This window comes from Dryobates pubescens, chromosome 35 (genome assembly GCF_014839835.1).
Source record: "Dryobates pubescens isolate bDryPub1 chromosome 35, bDryPub1.pri, whole genome shotgun sequence".
Classification (NCBI taxonomy): Eukaryota; Metazoa; Chordata; class Aves; order Piciformes; family Picidae; genus Dryobates; species Dryobates pubescens.
Window position 1 is genome coordinate 8,511,340 of NC_071646.1, and position 16,369 is coordinate 8,527,708.

The 16,369-nt window shown below is 59.2% G+C and overlaps 2 protein-coding genes across 3 annotated transcripts in view; both read right to left on the reverse strand.

Annotated features, from left to right (window-relative positions):
* The window catches only part of KIF21B (kinesin family member 21B), a 40,432-nt gene extending 39,077 nt beyond the window's left edge, over window positions 1-1,355 (reverse strand). For both annotated transcript variants that reach the window (XR_008463018.1, XM_054176276.1), the window contains exon 1: window positions 1,273-1,355. Coding sequence is in view for 1 of the 2 variants with exons in the window: in XM_054176276.1 (XP_054032251.1) it covers window positions 1,273-1,310 (38 nt within the window). In the remaining variant the exon portion in view is untranslated. The remainder of the gene's footprint in view (window positions 1-1,272) is intronic.
* A 3,523-nt stretch (window positions 1,356-4,878) lies between these two features.
* CACNA1S (calcium voltage-gated channel subunit alpha1 S) overlaps window positions 4,879-16,369 on the reverse strand; it is a 47,128-nt gene continuing 35,637 nt past the window's right edge. The window contains exons 33-44 of the mRNA XM_009910569.2: window positions 15,928-16,087; window positions 15,306-15,433; window positions 14,786-14,882; window positions 13,488-13,590; window positions 12,608-12,709; window positions 12,378-12,502; window positions 8,411-8,539; window positions 7,600-7,799; window positions 6,801-6,865; window positions 6,227-6,330; window positions 5,602-5,718; window positions 4,879-5,360 (exon numbers count right to left, since the gene is read on the reverse strand). Coding sequence (XP_009908871.2) covers window positions 5,184-5,360; window positions 5,602-5,718; window positions 6,227-6,330; window positions 6,801-6,865; window positions 7,600-7,799; window positions 8,411-8,539; window positions 12,378-12,502; window positions 12,608-12,709; window positions 13,488-13,590; window positions 14,786-14,882; window positions 15,306-15,433; window positions 15,928-16,087 — 1,507 coding nt within the window. The 3' untranslated portion in view covers window positions 4,879-5,183. The remainder of the gene's footprint in view (window positions 5,361-5,601; window positions 5,719-6,226; window positions 6,331-6,800; window positions 6,866-7,599; window positions 7,800-8,410; window positions 8,540-12,377; window positions 12,503-12,607; window positions 12,710-13,487; window positions 13,591-14,785; window positions 14,883-15,305; window positions 15,434-15,927; window positions 16,088-16,369) is intronic.

Consider the following 16,369-nt stretch of genomic DNA (forward strand, 5'->3'; position numbering starts at 1 on the left):
TGCTGCACCCAGCATCTTTTGTGCTCTCACTCTGCTCAGACAGGCAGGAACCAGCCAGGGCTGTGCCCACCACAAATCCTCCTCCGGGTGCTAAGAGATCCCCTTGAAGACCACCAGCAGTACCCCAATCAGCCTGCCCTGCCCTGCCCTCCCCACGGGGAACTCGCAGCCCCACGGTCGAGGCAAGGCTGGCGCGGCCAGGCGGGGCTGCGTGTGACCGACTGGGGCTGGGACCCGACCGCCCCTGCCCTCGCCCAGTCCCGCTCCGAACCCTGCTCGGGAGACAGGGGCGCCGAGGGCCGGGCTGGGGTCACGCGTGTCCGGAAGCTGCGGGCTGGGCCGGCGCAGGACAGGGACAGCCAGAGGAAGCCGAACGCCGGGCCCCAGCCCCACGCGGGACGCAGCTCCGGCCGTGACAGCCAGGCAGGGAGCTCTCTGCCTCTCCCGCTGGCTCCGGCAGGGCTCGGACCCCCACTTCCTCCGGGGGCTTCCCCCTCCCGCCGGGGAGAAGCGAAGTGCAGCCGGGCTGCGGTGCGCAGCCTGGCACGGCGCTAACAAAGAGCCTGCGGTCCCACCGTGCCCCGTGGGCTCTGCGGACACCGCGGGTGTGTCTCGCCAGCCTGGAGCCCCTGGAGCTCCCGCAGCGCCCCCCCAAGCCCCACATGCGTTGGATGCCGCCGGCAGCTCCGTGGCTGCGGTGCGCGGTCTGGACGCGCATTGTTCCCAGCCCGGAGCCAGCACAAAGGACATCGAGATGCCGCAGCGCTCCCTGTCACCTAGCCGAGGGGAGGTGGGAGTGGTGGGGCGGGGGTGGGCACCCTGACTGACAATACCGGCGGGGGCAAACCCACCCGCGACGCAGCCCTGGGTTGCCGAGCTGCAAAGGCTGGCGACAGCCTTTCTCCAGGTAAAGGCGCCGGGGGGTCCCGGCGATGGCGGGGGGAGGAGGGCACCACGGGGCTCGCAGCGAGGTGGGGTGAATGAGGGAGAGGGGGGTGGCAGCTCCGAAACGATGCGGAGCTGGAGGTTGGGGAAGACAGCGGCAGCAGCGGAGGGACATGGGGGGCTGCTGGTGCGACAAAAACCGAGTGGGGACCGGAGGGGTCACGGTGCCCCGGGGCTGGGCAGCGCCGAGCCAAGCATCGGCAAGCCACGAGCCGCGCACACAAAGCTGGAGCCCCCAGTCCGCCGATGAGCCCCGAGGTGCACCGAGCCCCCTGCGCCCCGGGGGGGGGTGGTGCACCGAGCCCCCTGCGGCTCCCCGGCACTCACCTCACGGCCACCTTCACGCAGCTATCCGGGGCCGCCATGCCCTCGCCGCCCGGGCACCGCGGCCGCCGCTGCCGGAGAGCATCCGCAGGCGGGGAGGGGGCGGTCAGGGGCGGCCCCAGGTGCCGGAGGCGGGACGGGCACGCCCCCGTGGCTGCACTGCCGGGCCGCGGGCGCGCCCCCGCGCACGCGGGGACGCGCACAGCTGTCGTGTGCCTTTCGCGCAGCTAGCGGTACCTGCCGCCCCTCCTCGGGCCAGCGGCACCAGCTGCCTCCTGCGCACGGCGGTACCGGAGCCGTACTGGGGCTGTTCCGGGCTGTATCGGGGCTGCTTCGGACTTCCCGCTCATGCGACAGCAGGTATGCAGCCCGGGATCCTCCGGGATGGGTGCTGCCCGCCCCCAGGAAGGAGCAGAGCCCTGGAGCCCCTGCGGATCTTGGTGTGCAAACACCCCAGGGGGCTGGGGAAGCCCGGGGAGGCCATCACCCTGGCAGCTCAGTGCGGGCCGGTGGTGCCCAGAGCGGGCTGGTGCTGCCCAGTGCATCGCAGTGTTGTTCAGCTCCGGACATGATGCCCTTACCAGCCTCTCGTTCCCCCTGCCTTCGTCTCCCTCCCCTGTTCCTGGGCCTCTGCCCATCACTCAGATTCTCTGTCCCCAGCTGCACATGGGAGAGGCTCGCAGCCAGCCCTGGTGCCTCAGGTGCTGCTGGGTGGGCGGCACTGGAGCTCTCCCTGTTCCTGCACGAGGGCCACAAGGAAGAGGCATCATGCCCCTGTGACAGCCCAGCCCTGGCACTGCTGGCAGGCAGCCCTACAGCTAGCCCCCAGCTCCCCACTAGCGGGCAAGCACCACAGCATCATGCTGAGGGACTGGTAAAGATGGCAGCAGCAGGAACTGGGCAGCCTGCAAGAAGCTACTGTGCAGATGAGGGTGCAGGTGCTGCTGCATGGGGACACGGGAGCTGAGCACAGACACTACTCCACACATTGTCCCCAAGCCACTGGCCAGGTTACACCTAGCACTGAGGACACACTTCCCTGCTATGGTGTCAGTGCCCTGTGCTGGCAGAGCCTGCACTGCCCAGGGGCACAGGGAGCCCCTGCCTCAGCAGGAAATAAAGCACCTCCCAGGCTGAAGCAGTGTGAGACCTACAGGGGAGCCCCAGCTCTGCAGGTCTGTGTTGATGTCTGGGTGAACAGCAACAGAGCATGAAGGGAAACTGGGGCATGCTGAGGTTTACTTTGAGGAGCCCAGGCTGTGCTGCTTTAGGACAGTCAGGACATGCCAGCACTGGTAGCTGACAGCTGATGAAGTCAGAGCTGTGCCCAGCATGGGGCACTGCACCTGTCCTCTGCTCGGGGCTCTGGATGCCTTCTTTCCTTCATCCTGCCTGCTTATGCTCCTCCTGAGGTTCCCAAGGGGCACATGGGGCTCTGTACCCTGGGGGAGCCAGCTTGGCATCTTCTGGCATAAGTTCCAGGCACCTCATGCTGGTACAGCATCATGGGCATGAGCAGCAGATAGTCTGTGTCCTGGGCTGTCTCTCATTTTGTCTCCCAAGTGCAACTGTGACCTCCCACCCTGAGCTGCTGTTATGCCTGGGGCTGGACCCTTCCTCTCCAGAGCTCCAGAAGGAAAGGGGCAGGGAAGTGTTGCTGACCTTAGTGTATGAGAACCAGGGTCAGAAGCAGGGACAGGAGGTGACCATTCCCCTGTGCTCAGCACGGGGGAGGTCACACCTCAAGTGCTGTGTTCAGCTCTAGGCCCTCACTCCAGGAAGGACATTGAGGGGCTGGAGCCTGTCCAGAGCAGGGCAGTGAGGCTGGAGAGGGGCCTGGAGCCCCTGGGCTGTGAGGAGGGGCTGAAGGAGCTGGGGGTGTTCAGGCTGGGGAAGAGGAGGCTGGAGCAAGGAGGGGGCAGCCTCTGCTCCTTGGTGGCAAGGGACAGGAGCAGAGGCAATGGTTTCAGGCTGCCCCAGGGGAGGTTCAGGCTGGATCTGAGGAGATATTTCTGCCCTGGAAGGGATCTCAGACATTGGCAGAGGCTGCCCAGGGCAGTGCTGCAGTCACCATCCCTGGGGGTGTTCAAGCAGCTGTGGTGCTTAGGGCCATTGTTTGGTGCTGAGCCTGCAGTGCTGGGTGGAGGGTTGGGCTGGGTGAGCTTGGAGGTCTCTTCCAACCAGGTGTTTTCTGTGATTCTATCTTCCTGCTCCCACCCTTGTGCTAGCAGTGTCACAAGACATATTTGTTGCCCAGTTCAGCTAGAATTCAACCCAAGAAGGAGCCCTCAGATGCCCCTGTTCAGCCCCAGACCCCAGCAGAGGGTGCAGAGGCACTGCCCCACTGCAGTACATCCCCACCCTAGTGGCACCCTTTGTGTTTGGAGTCCCTGGTGAGCCCTCACCTGCCCTGCAAAGTGCCTCATACAGTCTCACACCACACCGAAGGGACCAGGAAACATTCACCTCAGAGGGCATCCTACACATGCCCCTGGCAGAGCCTTACTGCCAAGCACCCTGTGCCCCTTCCTCAGGAGCAGGGGTGTGTGTAAGGGGGGTGGGGGATGTCTATGCCCTGTCTCAGCAGAGCAAGAGCGAGGGATGCAGCAGCTGCCCCCACACCATCCCTGCCAAGTGCCTGCATCCCCTTGGGGCAAAGCTGTCTGCAGCTCCTGCACAGGAGAGGCTGCCCAGTGCTCAGGCTGCAGCTGGGGCTCAGCAGCAGCCATTGCCTGTATTAAGTTAACAAATCAAAGCTCTGCTGGAGAGCAGACAAGCTCCATTGATCCAGCACCTCCCCTGGGTCCCATCACTTTGCTGTGTTTTAATACAGATTAGGTGAGGAAGAGCCCAGCCTAGCCCAGCTCACTGCACTGGAGGCCCTGTGGAGCAAGATCCAAGCATAGCCTGGGGAGATGTGGCTGCCCCAGCTCTCCTCTGGCACCCAGACCCTGACTGGGGCACTGAACTCTCAAGTGAAACCCTTGGGTGGGCTCATTCCAGGAGAGGAAAGACCTCAGCAGCCACTTGATGCCAGGCAGCACTGGGCAGTACTGGCATGGGCATGCAGCAAGTGCCATGCTCTCTGCGCTCTCCTGGCTGTGGCACCTCTGGCTTGTTCCCTGCAGAGCAGAGGAGATGTCTGTGGGCTGGATGTGACCCTCCTGCAGGCCAGGCTGACCAATGGACACCCAAGAGTGGAGATATATGAGGTGACAGAAATCACACTGCAGTGCCCAGTGGAGACTGGCACAGTGAGCCTGTGCCTGCCTCCTGCCCAGGCCAAAGCAGATCTGGTCTCCTCCCCACAGAAGAGTCTTGGCTTCAAGGAGGAGGAATAGGCTCTAGCAAATACTGGGTCCCGCTGCTGGGATGCCAGGAGATTCCCAGAGCTTGGCACCTCAGGATGGTTGGTCAAGGTGTGAGCACTTAGGAGCAAGGACAGAGCTCCCTCAGCATGGGGGATGGAAGCTGCCACATGAATCACTGCCAGCTCTGGGTAAATGTGGTCTCACTTTCACAGCCTACTCCCTGGGCTGGGCTCCACAGCAAGCAGCCAGACTGTGCACAGACTGTGCAGGCAGGGTGGCTGAGGAAGGAGGGCACAGGGGCATCCACAGGGTCATATAGCAGGAACGCTTTAATGACCTGTCCAGTGCTTGCAAGACTCTGCTGGCACAGCATTGTCCTGTCCTGCACCTGGAGACCAGCCCAAAGATCCTTCTGTAGCTGGACAGAGCCCACCAGGACCCCAGCAGAGAGGGGTAGCAGTGTGGCATTGCTCCAGCAACCCCTGCCAGCTCCTGAAGGGACAGTGCCCACTGGGCTGCATCAGCAGGAGGCTCACAGGTGAGTGGCAGTGGTGGTTTTCTGGCAGGGGGCTGCACTCAGCCCTGGGGAGCTGCCGAGGTGTCCTAGAGGGCAGAGCCAGTTTTTGTATCCTGCAGTGTTCCTCTTCCCTTCAGCAGCTCCAGGGCTGCTCTCTCCATCTCATGCACTTCCAGCTGGCTGCTGGCTGCCATCTCCTCCCTGGTCACCGTGACAAAGGATGGGTCGCGGGCCAGGACCGCAAGGCCTCCGGAGATCAGAGCCTGCAGCAGGGAGGAAGGGGTCAGAGCCCAGGCTCTGCCCAGTCTGCAGAGCTGTCCCTAACTGCAGGCAGCCCACCCCTGTCCCTGCAGCTCCCTACACAGCACACACCTGCTGCTCACTCTCATAGCTAAGCTTTTTCCTCCAACCTCACAGCTTGGCATGCACGTGGCATCTCTGCCAGCCCCTTTCACTGCAGGGCAGCCCTGCCTTTCCCTCTGCCAGGCTGTGCCTGCTCCTTACCTCCTGAATGAGGAAGGTGATGGCTGGGGCGGAGGATGTGCTCAGGTCGCCACTTTCGCCTTGCTGGTGCCCTGAGCTGGATGCTGTTCCCATCACAGTGCCATCCACTCCAGGCAGCTGGGCAAGAGGAGCAAAAGGCTTAGGCAATGCTAATGGAAGATCTCTCCCATGTCAGTGTGGGGGCTGCAGGTACTATCTCCAGACTGGACATGCAGCTCCATCTTACTGCAGCTCCTGGGTCCAGGGCACCACTCACAATGGGACAAGCAGGACCACATGGGCAGGGAGCTAGGAACCAGCCCTTATCTCCTGCCCTGGCACTTGCCAGGTGATGAGGCACTGTGGCAAGCCGAGGGCAGCCAGGGGAGCCCTTTTGTCTGCCCTGTCTCTGGAGACAGCCAGGGAGCCAAAGAGGTGCTGCTTGAAGCCAACCCATGCCTGCTGCAGCAGAGCCAGGGCTGGGTTCTGAGCTGATCAGACAGGAAAGCTCCAGCAAAGCTGCATGCTGGGGAGCCTTGGAGGCTACCTCCTTCTTAGCATGGCTGCAACAGCCTTGCCCAGGAGGGAGGGATGTTCACCCCTGTCCCCTGCACTGCTGCTTGTGGACACACACTGTCCCCTTTACCTCCTGGGATGGAAGCTGTGGCCCTGGTGTTGGGTGCCCCCTTGCCCTTCGCCTCCTGCCTGGCCTTGCTGGCAGCCTGTCCATGGGTAGAGGGTGGCTGTGCTCTGGGAGAGGGAGAGGTGGGAACATCAGATGGGCACAAGAGCAAAGACACCACTGCCACCCAGAGCTGGAAATGGGTTGGTTACAGTGAGGGAAGCAAAGGGTTCTTAGGACTAACCAAAGTCCCAGCAGCTGCCCACTGCCCCATGCTGGCTTCTCACTTGTGGCTGGGAATTGCCTGCTCATGGAAATGAACAGGGTCTGGTGGCCCTGCAGCCCAGGGTTGGCCAGTCCTCCCCCAGCCCCAGGCACTAGCTCCATACTCTGTCACCCTGGAGGGTGGGAAAATGGGAAGGGACTCTCCTGGAGCTCTCCAGACAGGTTCTGCTGTGCTCAGGGCTCTCAGCTAAGCTCCAAGTTTTTGGGGTCTGCATGTTTTATCCCCTGCCTGCCCCAATATCAGTTCCTTGCCTGTACCTTAGTCTGTAGGCTGGTCCTGATCCCCCAGAAGAGGAATAATGCTGAGACTCACCCTGTGGTGGATGCCTGCATGCTGCTGGCACTGTCTTCCTCATCACCTCATCTTCATATTCCATCCTGGCAAGGGCAGGCAACCTGGGTCAGCCCAAGCAGGGACCACACCAAGGCCAGCTCCACCCAGGGGTGCAGCCCTCCTCACCTCCTCTACCCTGGGGAATGCAGCTGAAGGGGGGTGCAGACCAGGAGGGGCACCTGGGATGGATGAGCAGGGTGGAGATCTCAAGGAGTAGGATTAAGTACATCCTCTTCCATTGCTAAACCGTGTCCCTTGTACTTGGTACTGGACAGCTGCTGGTGGCCCCTAACTGGGCCTTGAAACTCAGAGATTGGCAGGGAAGGGTAACCCCTGCAATCCTTGGAGCCCTGCTGTCCACCTTGATCCTCACAGCACCAAGCTGAAGGAGTGATGGGAAGGATAAGAAGCAGGGGGAGCCACAAGCATAGCTGTGTGGAGCCACAGAGGAGCCCTGGATCTGCCCTGCATGTTCTGGGGACATCTCTGTGTCTGGGTTCCAGTGAGGGGTGTCTGTCCCCCCTGGCCCACACCCCAGGGGCTGAATTTCTGCAGGAAGCTCCTGTGTGCAGGGAGCCATCTGCACAGGCAGCACTCAGCCTCCCCCCAGGTCTGCAGGGACCTCACTGCTGCAGCTTCGCCTCCAGACCTTACCCATTCATGAAGAGTCTCTGGGCAAGAGTGAGGCACAGCCAGCCACCAGCACAGCCCTGCTGGGAGCTGCCAAGCACAGCCCAGCTCTGCCTTGCCAGCCCACACAGGGCTCCCCAGCCCTTACCCCTCCGGCCAGCCTCTGCTGTTGGCATTGTTGACGTTGGTGTTGCCTTCCGGGGGGAAGTCATCGAGGAAGACAGGAGAGTCGAAGTCCTCACTGCCCACCTCTGTGAACTGCAGGGGTCTCTGGCTGGCCACCTGGGGCTGCAAGGGGCTGCCAGGCTCCAGGAAGCTGTCCACCTGGCCAAACAAGCCACCTGTCCTCTGCAACCAAGAGGGAGGGCATCAGGGGAGGCCTGGGGCTCTGGGACCGTTCCCATGGGAGACTTGGGGGGGTGCCCATGGGAGCAGGGGGCTCTCTGCTCAGGCCTGGCAGACTACATGGCTTCAAAAGCCTCACTATCCAGATGGGGAAACTGAAGCACTGAGGGGTGATGGTCATGCAGCAGCACTGGGATGGGAGTCAACCTTGTGACCTCTGTGGGATCACCTGAGCCAGTGGCACCTTTGGACACAGCAGAAGGTGCAGGCCTGCAGCACCGCAGCTGCCCAGGGCACCACAAAGGCTCCCAGGGAGCAGGACATGAATCTGCTCCTGCTCTGGTGATGATGAGACCTGAGCTGCCTTGCCTTAGCCTGGCAGAAGGTGTGAATGGAGCTCTCCCTAAGCACACCCCTCCCAGGGTGACTCCAGTGGGATGTCCTCAGGGAGAGGACAGAAGTGCTGATCCAGACTTTTGCTTTGCACCACCCTCCATGCCTAAGCTCACCTCTATGAACTGCCCTCCAGCTGCTGGCAGTCATGCTGCCCCACCACCACCACATCAAACTGCGGAGACCAGCATCTCCTGGGATGCCCTGAGGGCTGCACTCACCCTATATATCCCTTCCTCCATGGCTGCCTCTACCATTGCTCTTTCCAGCTCCTCCTCAGCAGTCAGGTCCCCAGAAATGGCTCGATGGATCTCAGGAGCAGCTTCTTCTTCAATGCTCCTCAGCCCAGCCTGGTGGAGACAAGGCATGGCTGGATTAGTCTGGCCCCATGTGGTGAAGGCATATTATGCCCAAATATTGAATCTTGTCCCAGCATGTGGACAAGTTCCCCCTCCTTCCGGAGGAAGACAAAAGCCAAGGCATTAGCCAGGCCAGCACGCCCCCAGCGCACGCAGTGCTGGTGCAAATGCCAAGTATGGCATAACGCTAGCTTCACACTTTCTATAGGCTGGAGCCAGTTGTTTATGAGAGTGCCCATTGGTCAAACCCAGCCTTGAGGAATCTATAAGTACTGCCCCAGTTGGTAAAGAAGTTGCCCCCTCTTTCACTTTGTCTCTGTGCTTGCTTGAGAGAACAACCCTACAGCCTCTGCCATTGAGCTCACCGTTGTTAGCTTCTATCATACCTGCACACATACTGAAAGCCTCTGCATTGTGAGAAGCAGTCCTGAGGATCATCTCCAGAGGGAGGACCTTTGCTGAGCCCGAGGAGCCCAGCGTCGCCACAGCCAGTCGTATCGACCGGGAGAGCCCACCGTGCCACTGGAGGACTGGACCAACCCCCAAGGGTAAGACCTGCCCAGTTGCTGGGGAGAAGGGACTTGACCAATGACCAGCAGTCCCCACATCTGCCTAGTCCCTGCTATCGCGGGAGAGGAGCTGCCACCTGTGCCACTCTGAGCCCTGTAAACCTCAGGGAAGATCCTAAAGCACCGTTCATGCCTGTCCGTGCACCAACCCTGGGACCGCTCCGAGAGTCCCGCTGTCCCTTTAAGCCGAGTAAACGAGAAGCTGCCACTTAATGCAGCCGTGCCTCTTCTCCGAGGCTGTTTACATCAGCCCGAGACGCGTCGTGGCCGGGCCGACCCCACAGCCCTGCCTGCTGCAGAGCCCTATCGGAAACCTCCGAGCCTGCCTATCACACAGTATCACACAGTATCACAGTAACTAAGGTTGGAAGAGACCCCAGGGATCATCAAGTCCAACCTGTTCCAACAGACCTCACAACTAGACCATGGCACCAAGTGCCACGTCCAATCTCCCCTTGAACACCTCCAGGGACGGCGACTCCACCACCTCCCTGGGCAGCACATTCCAATGACGAATGACTCGCTCAGTGAAGAACTTTTTCCTCACCTCGAGTCTAAACCTCCCCTGGCACAACTTGAGACTGTGTCCCCTTGTTCTGGTGCTGGTTGCCTGGGAGAAGAGACCAACCCCCTCCTGTCTACAACCACCTTTCAGGTAGTTGTAGAGGGCAATGAGGTCACCTCTGATCCTTCTCTTCTCCAGGCTAAACAACCCCAGCTCCCTCAGCCTCTCCTCATAGGGCTTGTGCTCAAGGCCTCTCCCCAGCCTTGTTGCCCTTCTCTGGACACGTTCAAGTGTCTCGATGTCCTTCCTAAACTGAGGGGCCCAGAACTGGACACAGTACTCAAGATGTGGCCTAACCAGTGCTGAGCACAGGGGCACAATGACCTCCCTGCTCCTGCTGGCCACACTCTTCCTAATACAGGCCAGGATGCCATTGGCCTTCTTGGCCACCTGGGCACACTGCTGGCTCATGTTTAGGCGGGTGTCAATCAGCACCCCCAGGTCCCTCTCTGTTTGGCAGCTCTCAGCCACTCTGACCCCAGCCTGTAGCTCTGCATGGGGTTGCCGTGGCCAAAGTGCAGCACCTGGCACTTGGACTTATTAAATGCCATCCCATTGGACTCTGCCCATCTGTCCAGTCGGTCGAGGTCCCTCTGCAGAGCCTTTCTACCCTCTAACTGACTAACATCTGTTCCCAACTTGGTGTCATCTGCAAACTTGCTGATGACTGACTCAACCCCCTCATCCAGATCATCAATGAAGATGTTAAAGAGGATGGGGCCCAGCACTGATCCCTGGGGGACGCCACTGGTGACTGGCCGCCAGCCGGATGTGGCACCATTCACCACCACTCTCTGGGCTCGGCCCTCCAGCCAGTTCCTAACCCAGCACAGAGTGTTGTGGTCCAAACCACGAGCTGACAGCTTAGCCAGCAGTTTACTGTGGGGGACGGTGTCAAAGGCCTTGCTGAAGTCCAGATAGACTACATCCACAGCCTGCCCCACATCCACCAGACGGGTCACCTGATCATAGAAGGAGATCAGGTTGGAGAGGCAGGACCTGCCCTTCCTAAATCCATGTTGGCTGGACCTGAGCCCTTGGCCCTATCGGGAGCCGTCGCCCTGCCTAGCTGTGCGAGCCGATTCCAAGGGCCGACCCCGTCCTGGGACCAGCCCTACCAGCCCTGCCGACCCCACAGGCCGACCCTGACCAGGACCAATCCCTATTGTCTGGAGGGAATCAGACGAGTCCTGAAGGGAACCTGCTTCTGAGCTAAGCCCAGGTTCTATCTCCCTCTCCACTACTGCAGAGAGAGGAGACAGCCACCCAGCGCCGCCGTCCAGATCGACTAGGAAGCAGTCCAGCGACAGTAGTCTGCCGGAACCCCACCTTGCTGCAAACAACAGCCACAGAGTATCTCCCACATGCTTTCCACCCACTAGCACTCAGTTCAAAGTGTCTGCATCTAGCAGAGTAATCACTGACGCATAGAAACATTATAATACTGCTGTGCGCAACCAGGAGCAGCCCACGCGCCGTTGAGTCGCCCTCTAGTGGTCAAGCGGCAGAACTGCACTCCTCGTATAGATACAGAAGTAGTTCTGTAGATAGTTCAGTTGAGTTCTAATCATAACACTAAGCCACTTATGGAATATATTTCACGAACGTGCACTAGAACATGGATATAAATTAGTGATTCATTGGTTATTAATAATTTTGATAATAAAAATACTGTTTTCATAATTCATATTTCACATTCATAAATTTAATAACCTCTTCATCACATCCCACCACCCCTGGCTCTGGGGAGGGGAACCTGCTGAAGCCCTGGTCATCTGCTGAGCCATGATGCTCTGCAGGGCTCCTACCAGGAACAGGCCATGTCTCTCCCTGCCGCTGTCTGCCTCTGTGCTTGTTGACAACTTCTGGCTGCTGCTGCACCAAGGCTATGCTAAGGGCAACCTGAGGAAGGGTCAGGTTGATGATGCGCAAGGAGTAGCTGTGCCTTTGTCTCAGATCTGGGCACATCCAGTCTGCTGCCTGGCTCTTTCCCTTGTCTTGCACCTTTGTGCCTGGTCTGTTGTCTCTACAAGTGATTTCCTCCCTGCAAGGTCAGGAGAGGCTGGGGACATCCCCACTGCTTTGGCCAGGTACACAAATTCTCTCCCATCCCACTCTGGTAGCATCCTTCAGGGCTGCTGTGCAGGCTTCTCCTACTGCTCAAGATCAGCCACACTAACCCCTCTCCACCTGATGCTGCCCTAGGCAGTGAGAGATGGTACAGAGAGCCCCAGGGACACAGAATTGTCCACAACACTATTGAAGAAAGGGCAAAGGCCCTGAAAATGGAGAATGGTGGATAAGGGCCTGAAAGAGCAGCATTTGGCCTAGACATTGTCTGTGGTGTGGGTTTCCAGGTCTTAACACTGCTTGGTGAGGTGTCAGACCCTGCTGAGCCCTCTGCATGCAAAGGCAGTGAGGCAGAGCGACAAAAATCTTTGTTTTCAGTCATGTGCACCCTGGGGGGCACCTTCAGCAGCAGAGTGCTCATGGCCAGTTCAGCACTGGTCTACCTAGAGTGGACCAACTTCAAGAGCTGAGGCACAGAACTCCTTACCTGTCCCTGCAGCTCAGGCTCTCACTTTGCTGAGCTGGAGAAAGCCTGCAGAGCTTTCCTGACCTGCAGAGCTCCTTCCCACATGCTGCCTACCCCTGGGAAGGGTGACCCTTCCAACACCACCCACATGCTACCAACCTGGATCTCCACAGGGTTCTTCTTGGGCCTGTACCCATAATACTCCTCCTGGCGCTTCATGAACTTCCTGAAGTGCTCTTGGATGAGGAAAGTTGCATAGAATTTCCCCACTGTCACCTCATCATCTGGAGGGGAGGAAACAACACAACCACACCACCTATCACAACAGCCTGAGCTGCCAGAGCAGCTGAGACTCTGAGCAGGCATCACTGCCCCTGTGAGAGACAGACCTCCAATGGGGGGGATGACCTGGTCCAGGAGCTTCATACTGGTTCGCTTCCAGATTTTCTTGATCACAGCTCTGAGCTCCTCGTTGGCCTGCTCAAAGTTACCTGTGAGAAAGGGGAGCAGGACAGTGGCTCAGTCCCACAGAACAGGAACACAAGTGAAGGTGAAGCCTGTGAAGACCTGGCCAGGCTCCTCCAGGGTGTGACAGCTCCTCTGCAGCCTCCACACACACATCCAAAATGAGGCTTTGATTTTAGAAAGGACAAGCACAGAGTGAAGCAGACCTTAGCACAGGGGTGGAGTGGTTGTGCCACCAGCTCCACTGGTGATCAACACCAGATTTCAGCCTCCCCTTTGGTGTTCTCACAATTTCCCTTTCCTGCACAGCTACAGTCCTGTCCCCATGCACTTTCTGACACCTCTTGTGCTCCACCCAGGGTGGAGAGAAGGTATCCCTGGCAGGCAGCCCCAGAGGCTCACCAGTGCCCAACCTCACCTCTAGCTAGAGAGCTGCCTGCCCCAGCTCGGCCACAGAGCTGCTTGTATGATGCTGCCTAGCCCACAGGCATGGAAACCAGCTGATGTGGCACCTTCCCAAAGCAGGGCTTTGCAAACCTTCCTGCTGGCATGGAAGTGGATGAAAGCAGCTCCTCCCCAGCACAGCTACATTCAAAGAGCATCCATCCTACTCCATTCCAGACTGAGATGATAAATCCACAAACCAGAGCAGGCAGTGCCAGGGTGGGGGAGCTCAGGCTGCACACAACAGGGTGGGGAGGGAGGTTGGAGGCTGTGCATTGTGGCAGGGAGGGGAAGTGGGTCAGAGCCACTCCTGAGCTGTTCAGGGTGAAGTTATGCAGCTGGCTGCTGAGCAGCACTCACCTTCTGTCTTGATCTTGAGGGCTGTCCGCACCAGCGCGAAGAGGGTGGCGTTGAAGGTGACAGTGCCATCACTGTTCAGGGGCATGTTCATGCACACCAGGCGCTGCACAGCACACCACAGCCTGTCAGCCCAGCTGGCACAGCAGGCTGGCAGCTCTCCACAAACACACAGCCTGGCCTGGCCAGGGAGAGCCTCTGCTCAGAGCACTGAGCTGCCTGCTGCAGAGCCCTCTCAGCTCTACCTGCTCTGCATAGCCCCATGGGGCTCTGCACCCCTGCTTGGCAGCACGTGGCCCAGGAGCAGTGGCATCACTCATTCCAGTGTGCCAGCTGGACCAGACCAAGCTGCAGAGAGAGCCAGGTCATATGTGTGGAAATAACATCCAGGGCACCATGGGAGAAAAATCACCGAGTGGTTTAGGTTGGAAAATACCCTGAAGGTTATCAAGCCCAACCATAAACCTGCCAAGTCCACCACTCCACCACATCCCTCAGCACCATGGCTGTTAAATTCCTCCTCCACCACCATGCTGGGCAGCCAAGAACCCTTTCATGGAAGATGTTTTTCCTAAAGTCCAACCTAAGCCTTCTCCAGCACTACTTGAGGATGTTTCCTCTCATCCTCAGTGTCACTTGTTACTTGGGAAAGGAGACTGAGCCCCACTCTGCTCCACCTTCTGTGTCGTGTTGCACTCCAAAACATGACTCAGGCTGCTGTGACTGATCTGGGGACCAAACTCTCTGAGTTTGCCCAAGACACAGGAGGGTTCACACAGTGCCTGAGTCCCTGCCCATATGGTTTGCCTATGACCTTGCACAGGCTTTGTGCAGAATGAACTGAGCAGGGAGGCTGCACTCCTGTCTCCAGGGATGCTGCCTGCAGCTCCCACAGTGCCAGCAGCCCTCGGGAACAAACTGCCACAGCCCGGCTGGCATGGCAGCTACTGCAGCCCAGCACTGCCTTCCTGCACCAGATGCAGGGCATCCCAGCCTGGCCTGTGAGTCCCTCTGCACTGAGGGCTCTGGGCTGGGACCAGCCCACTGGTGTCTCCCCCCTTGGTGTGGGGGCAAGCACAGGCAAGTCCTTAACTTCAGGAGCCTGAGGCACATCAGCTCTATGCAGGTGAAGGTCTCTCCCTGTCCCCAGAATTCTCCTCTCTGTTAAATACCTGAGGTTTATAAACCTTGATCCTTTAGAGCTGGCTGGATTGTCACCCTCAGTATCCTTGGGGAGGATGCAGAGACAGCTTGAGGAGGGTGCCCCTGTGCCCACCCCCTGCCACCCCTTTGGCTCGTACCTTACAGGCCACGCGGTGTGGGCAGAACTTCCCGAAGCCCAGTGGGGGCTGAATGCGTCTCAGCAGGGTCACCACATCCAAGTGCTTGATTCTGCCCCTGCAGAGCCAACAAATTGCATCAGCAAGGTGCCAGCAGACATGAGGGACAGTTGTTTGGGCAGGGTGGGCTCATCCTTGTGACCTGCCCTGTGTTCCTGCAGTGGACAAGGCCCTGCACTTCCCCCTGCTGCTCTTGGGAACAGCAGCTGCTCCCTGTGGCACTGAACAGGGGTGAGCACTGGCATGGGATAAGAGCTGGCAGCATCACCAGGGCTGGGTGAAGAGGGGCCTGGACGTCTCCTGTCCCCAAACAGCCACCCAGACAGCTTGCATCGGCCCTGGAATTTGCTGGCAAGTCCACATCTGCCTCAATCTAACTTTGAGACAGTGGCACAGGTCACACTGCCATGTGTCTCCAGGACAGCTCCCCCAGGCTCCACATGCATGATCCTCTTTGTACCACTCACACCCTGTCACTCACTTGGCCTCAGGGTCATACTCAGCCCAGATCCGTTTGAACTCATCCAGATGATGGGGCCCAAGGATGGACCAGTCCCGTGTCAGGTAGTCAAAATTGTCCATGATGACAGCCACAAAGAGGTTAATGATCTGAGGGTGTGAAGTATGCAAGCTAGGACAGGGCCAAGCCCTCAGCAGGTCCCCAGGAAGAGGGAAAGCAACAGCCCTTGCAGTTGGCAGCACAGGGCAGGCCAGAGCTAGCCACAGCCACAGGCCAATGCATACAGGCATGTTGGGGAGCAGGGGCTTGGGGTCCCCAGCAGGCAGGGGATGCTGTGGGTCACCCCAGGCAGGGATGAGCCTCCCACCCAGAGATCCTGTGAAAGGCTGCAGCAGCCAGAGGTGTCTCTTCCCTTTCCACCCTTGCAAGAGCTACCACAGCCACATCTGGCAGCAGCACCTGGCAGCTGTAGGAAGCTAATGGAGTACCCCAGGCTGCAAGGAGTGCAGTGCCAGCTTTACAGCATGGCTGGAGGGATGGGTTGGGGACAATGCTGCTGTGGACTCAGCCCCATGAGATGCAAGGGGGACTCAGCACCAGGGCCTGCCCAGGACCGGGACAGAGGTGCCCAGGGCAGCCTTACCAGGAAGGCACAGAGCATGTAGAAGCTGATGAAGTAGAAGTAGGCGAAGCCGGTGCCACAGGTGTACTCCTCACCCTCGGCGAAGTCAGACTCAGGGTCACAGAGTTTGCCATAGCTGCAGCCCAGGAGAATCTCCTGCCAGTCCTCACCAGTGGCACACCTGGGGAGACAGGATGCTGCCAGCTCCTGCCTGTGCTGGCCCTGAGCTGGGCACACAGGAGGGCTGTGGGCAGCCCAGTGCACAGGGAACCGGGGAAAGAGTGGCCAAGGACTTGCAGTGCTGTTGTGGGGAGTCTGCTATTTGAAAGTTCCAAAGCGAAGTGTTTGGAGTCAAGAAAAGCCTTGGACTGAGCTCCTGCTGCCCCTCGAGTTTCCTCACAATTCACAAATGAAAATCTAGTCTGAGAAGGAAGCATTCAGAACAGAACCCCCACAGTGGCCT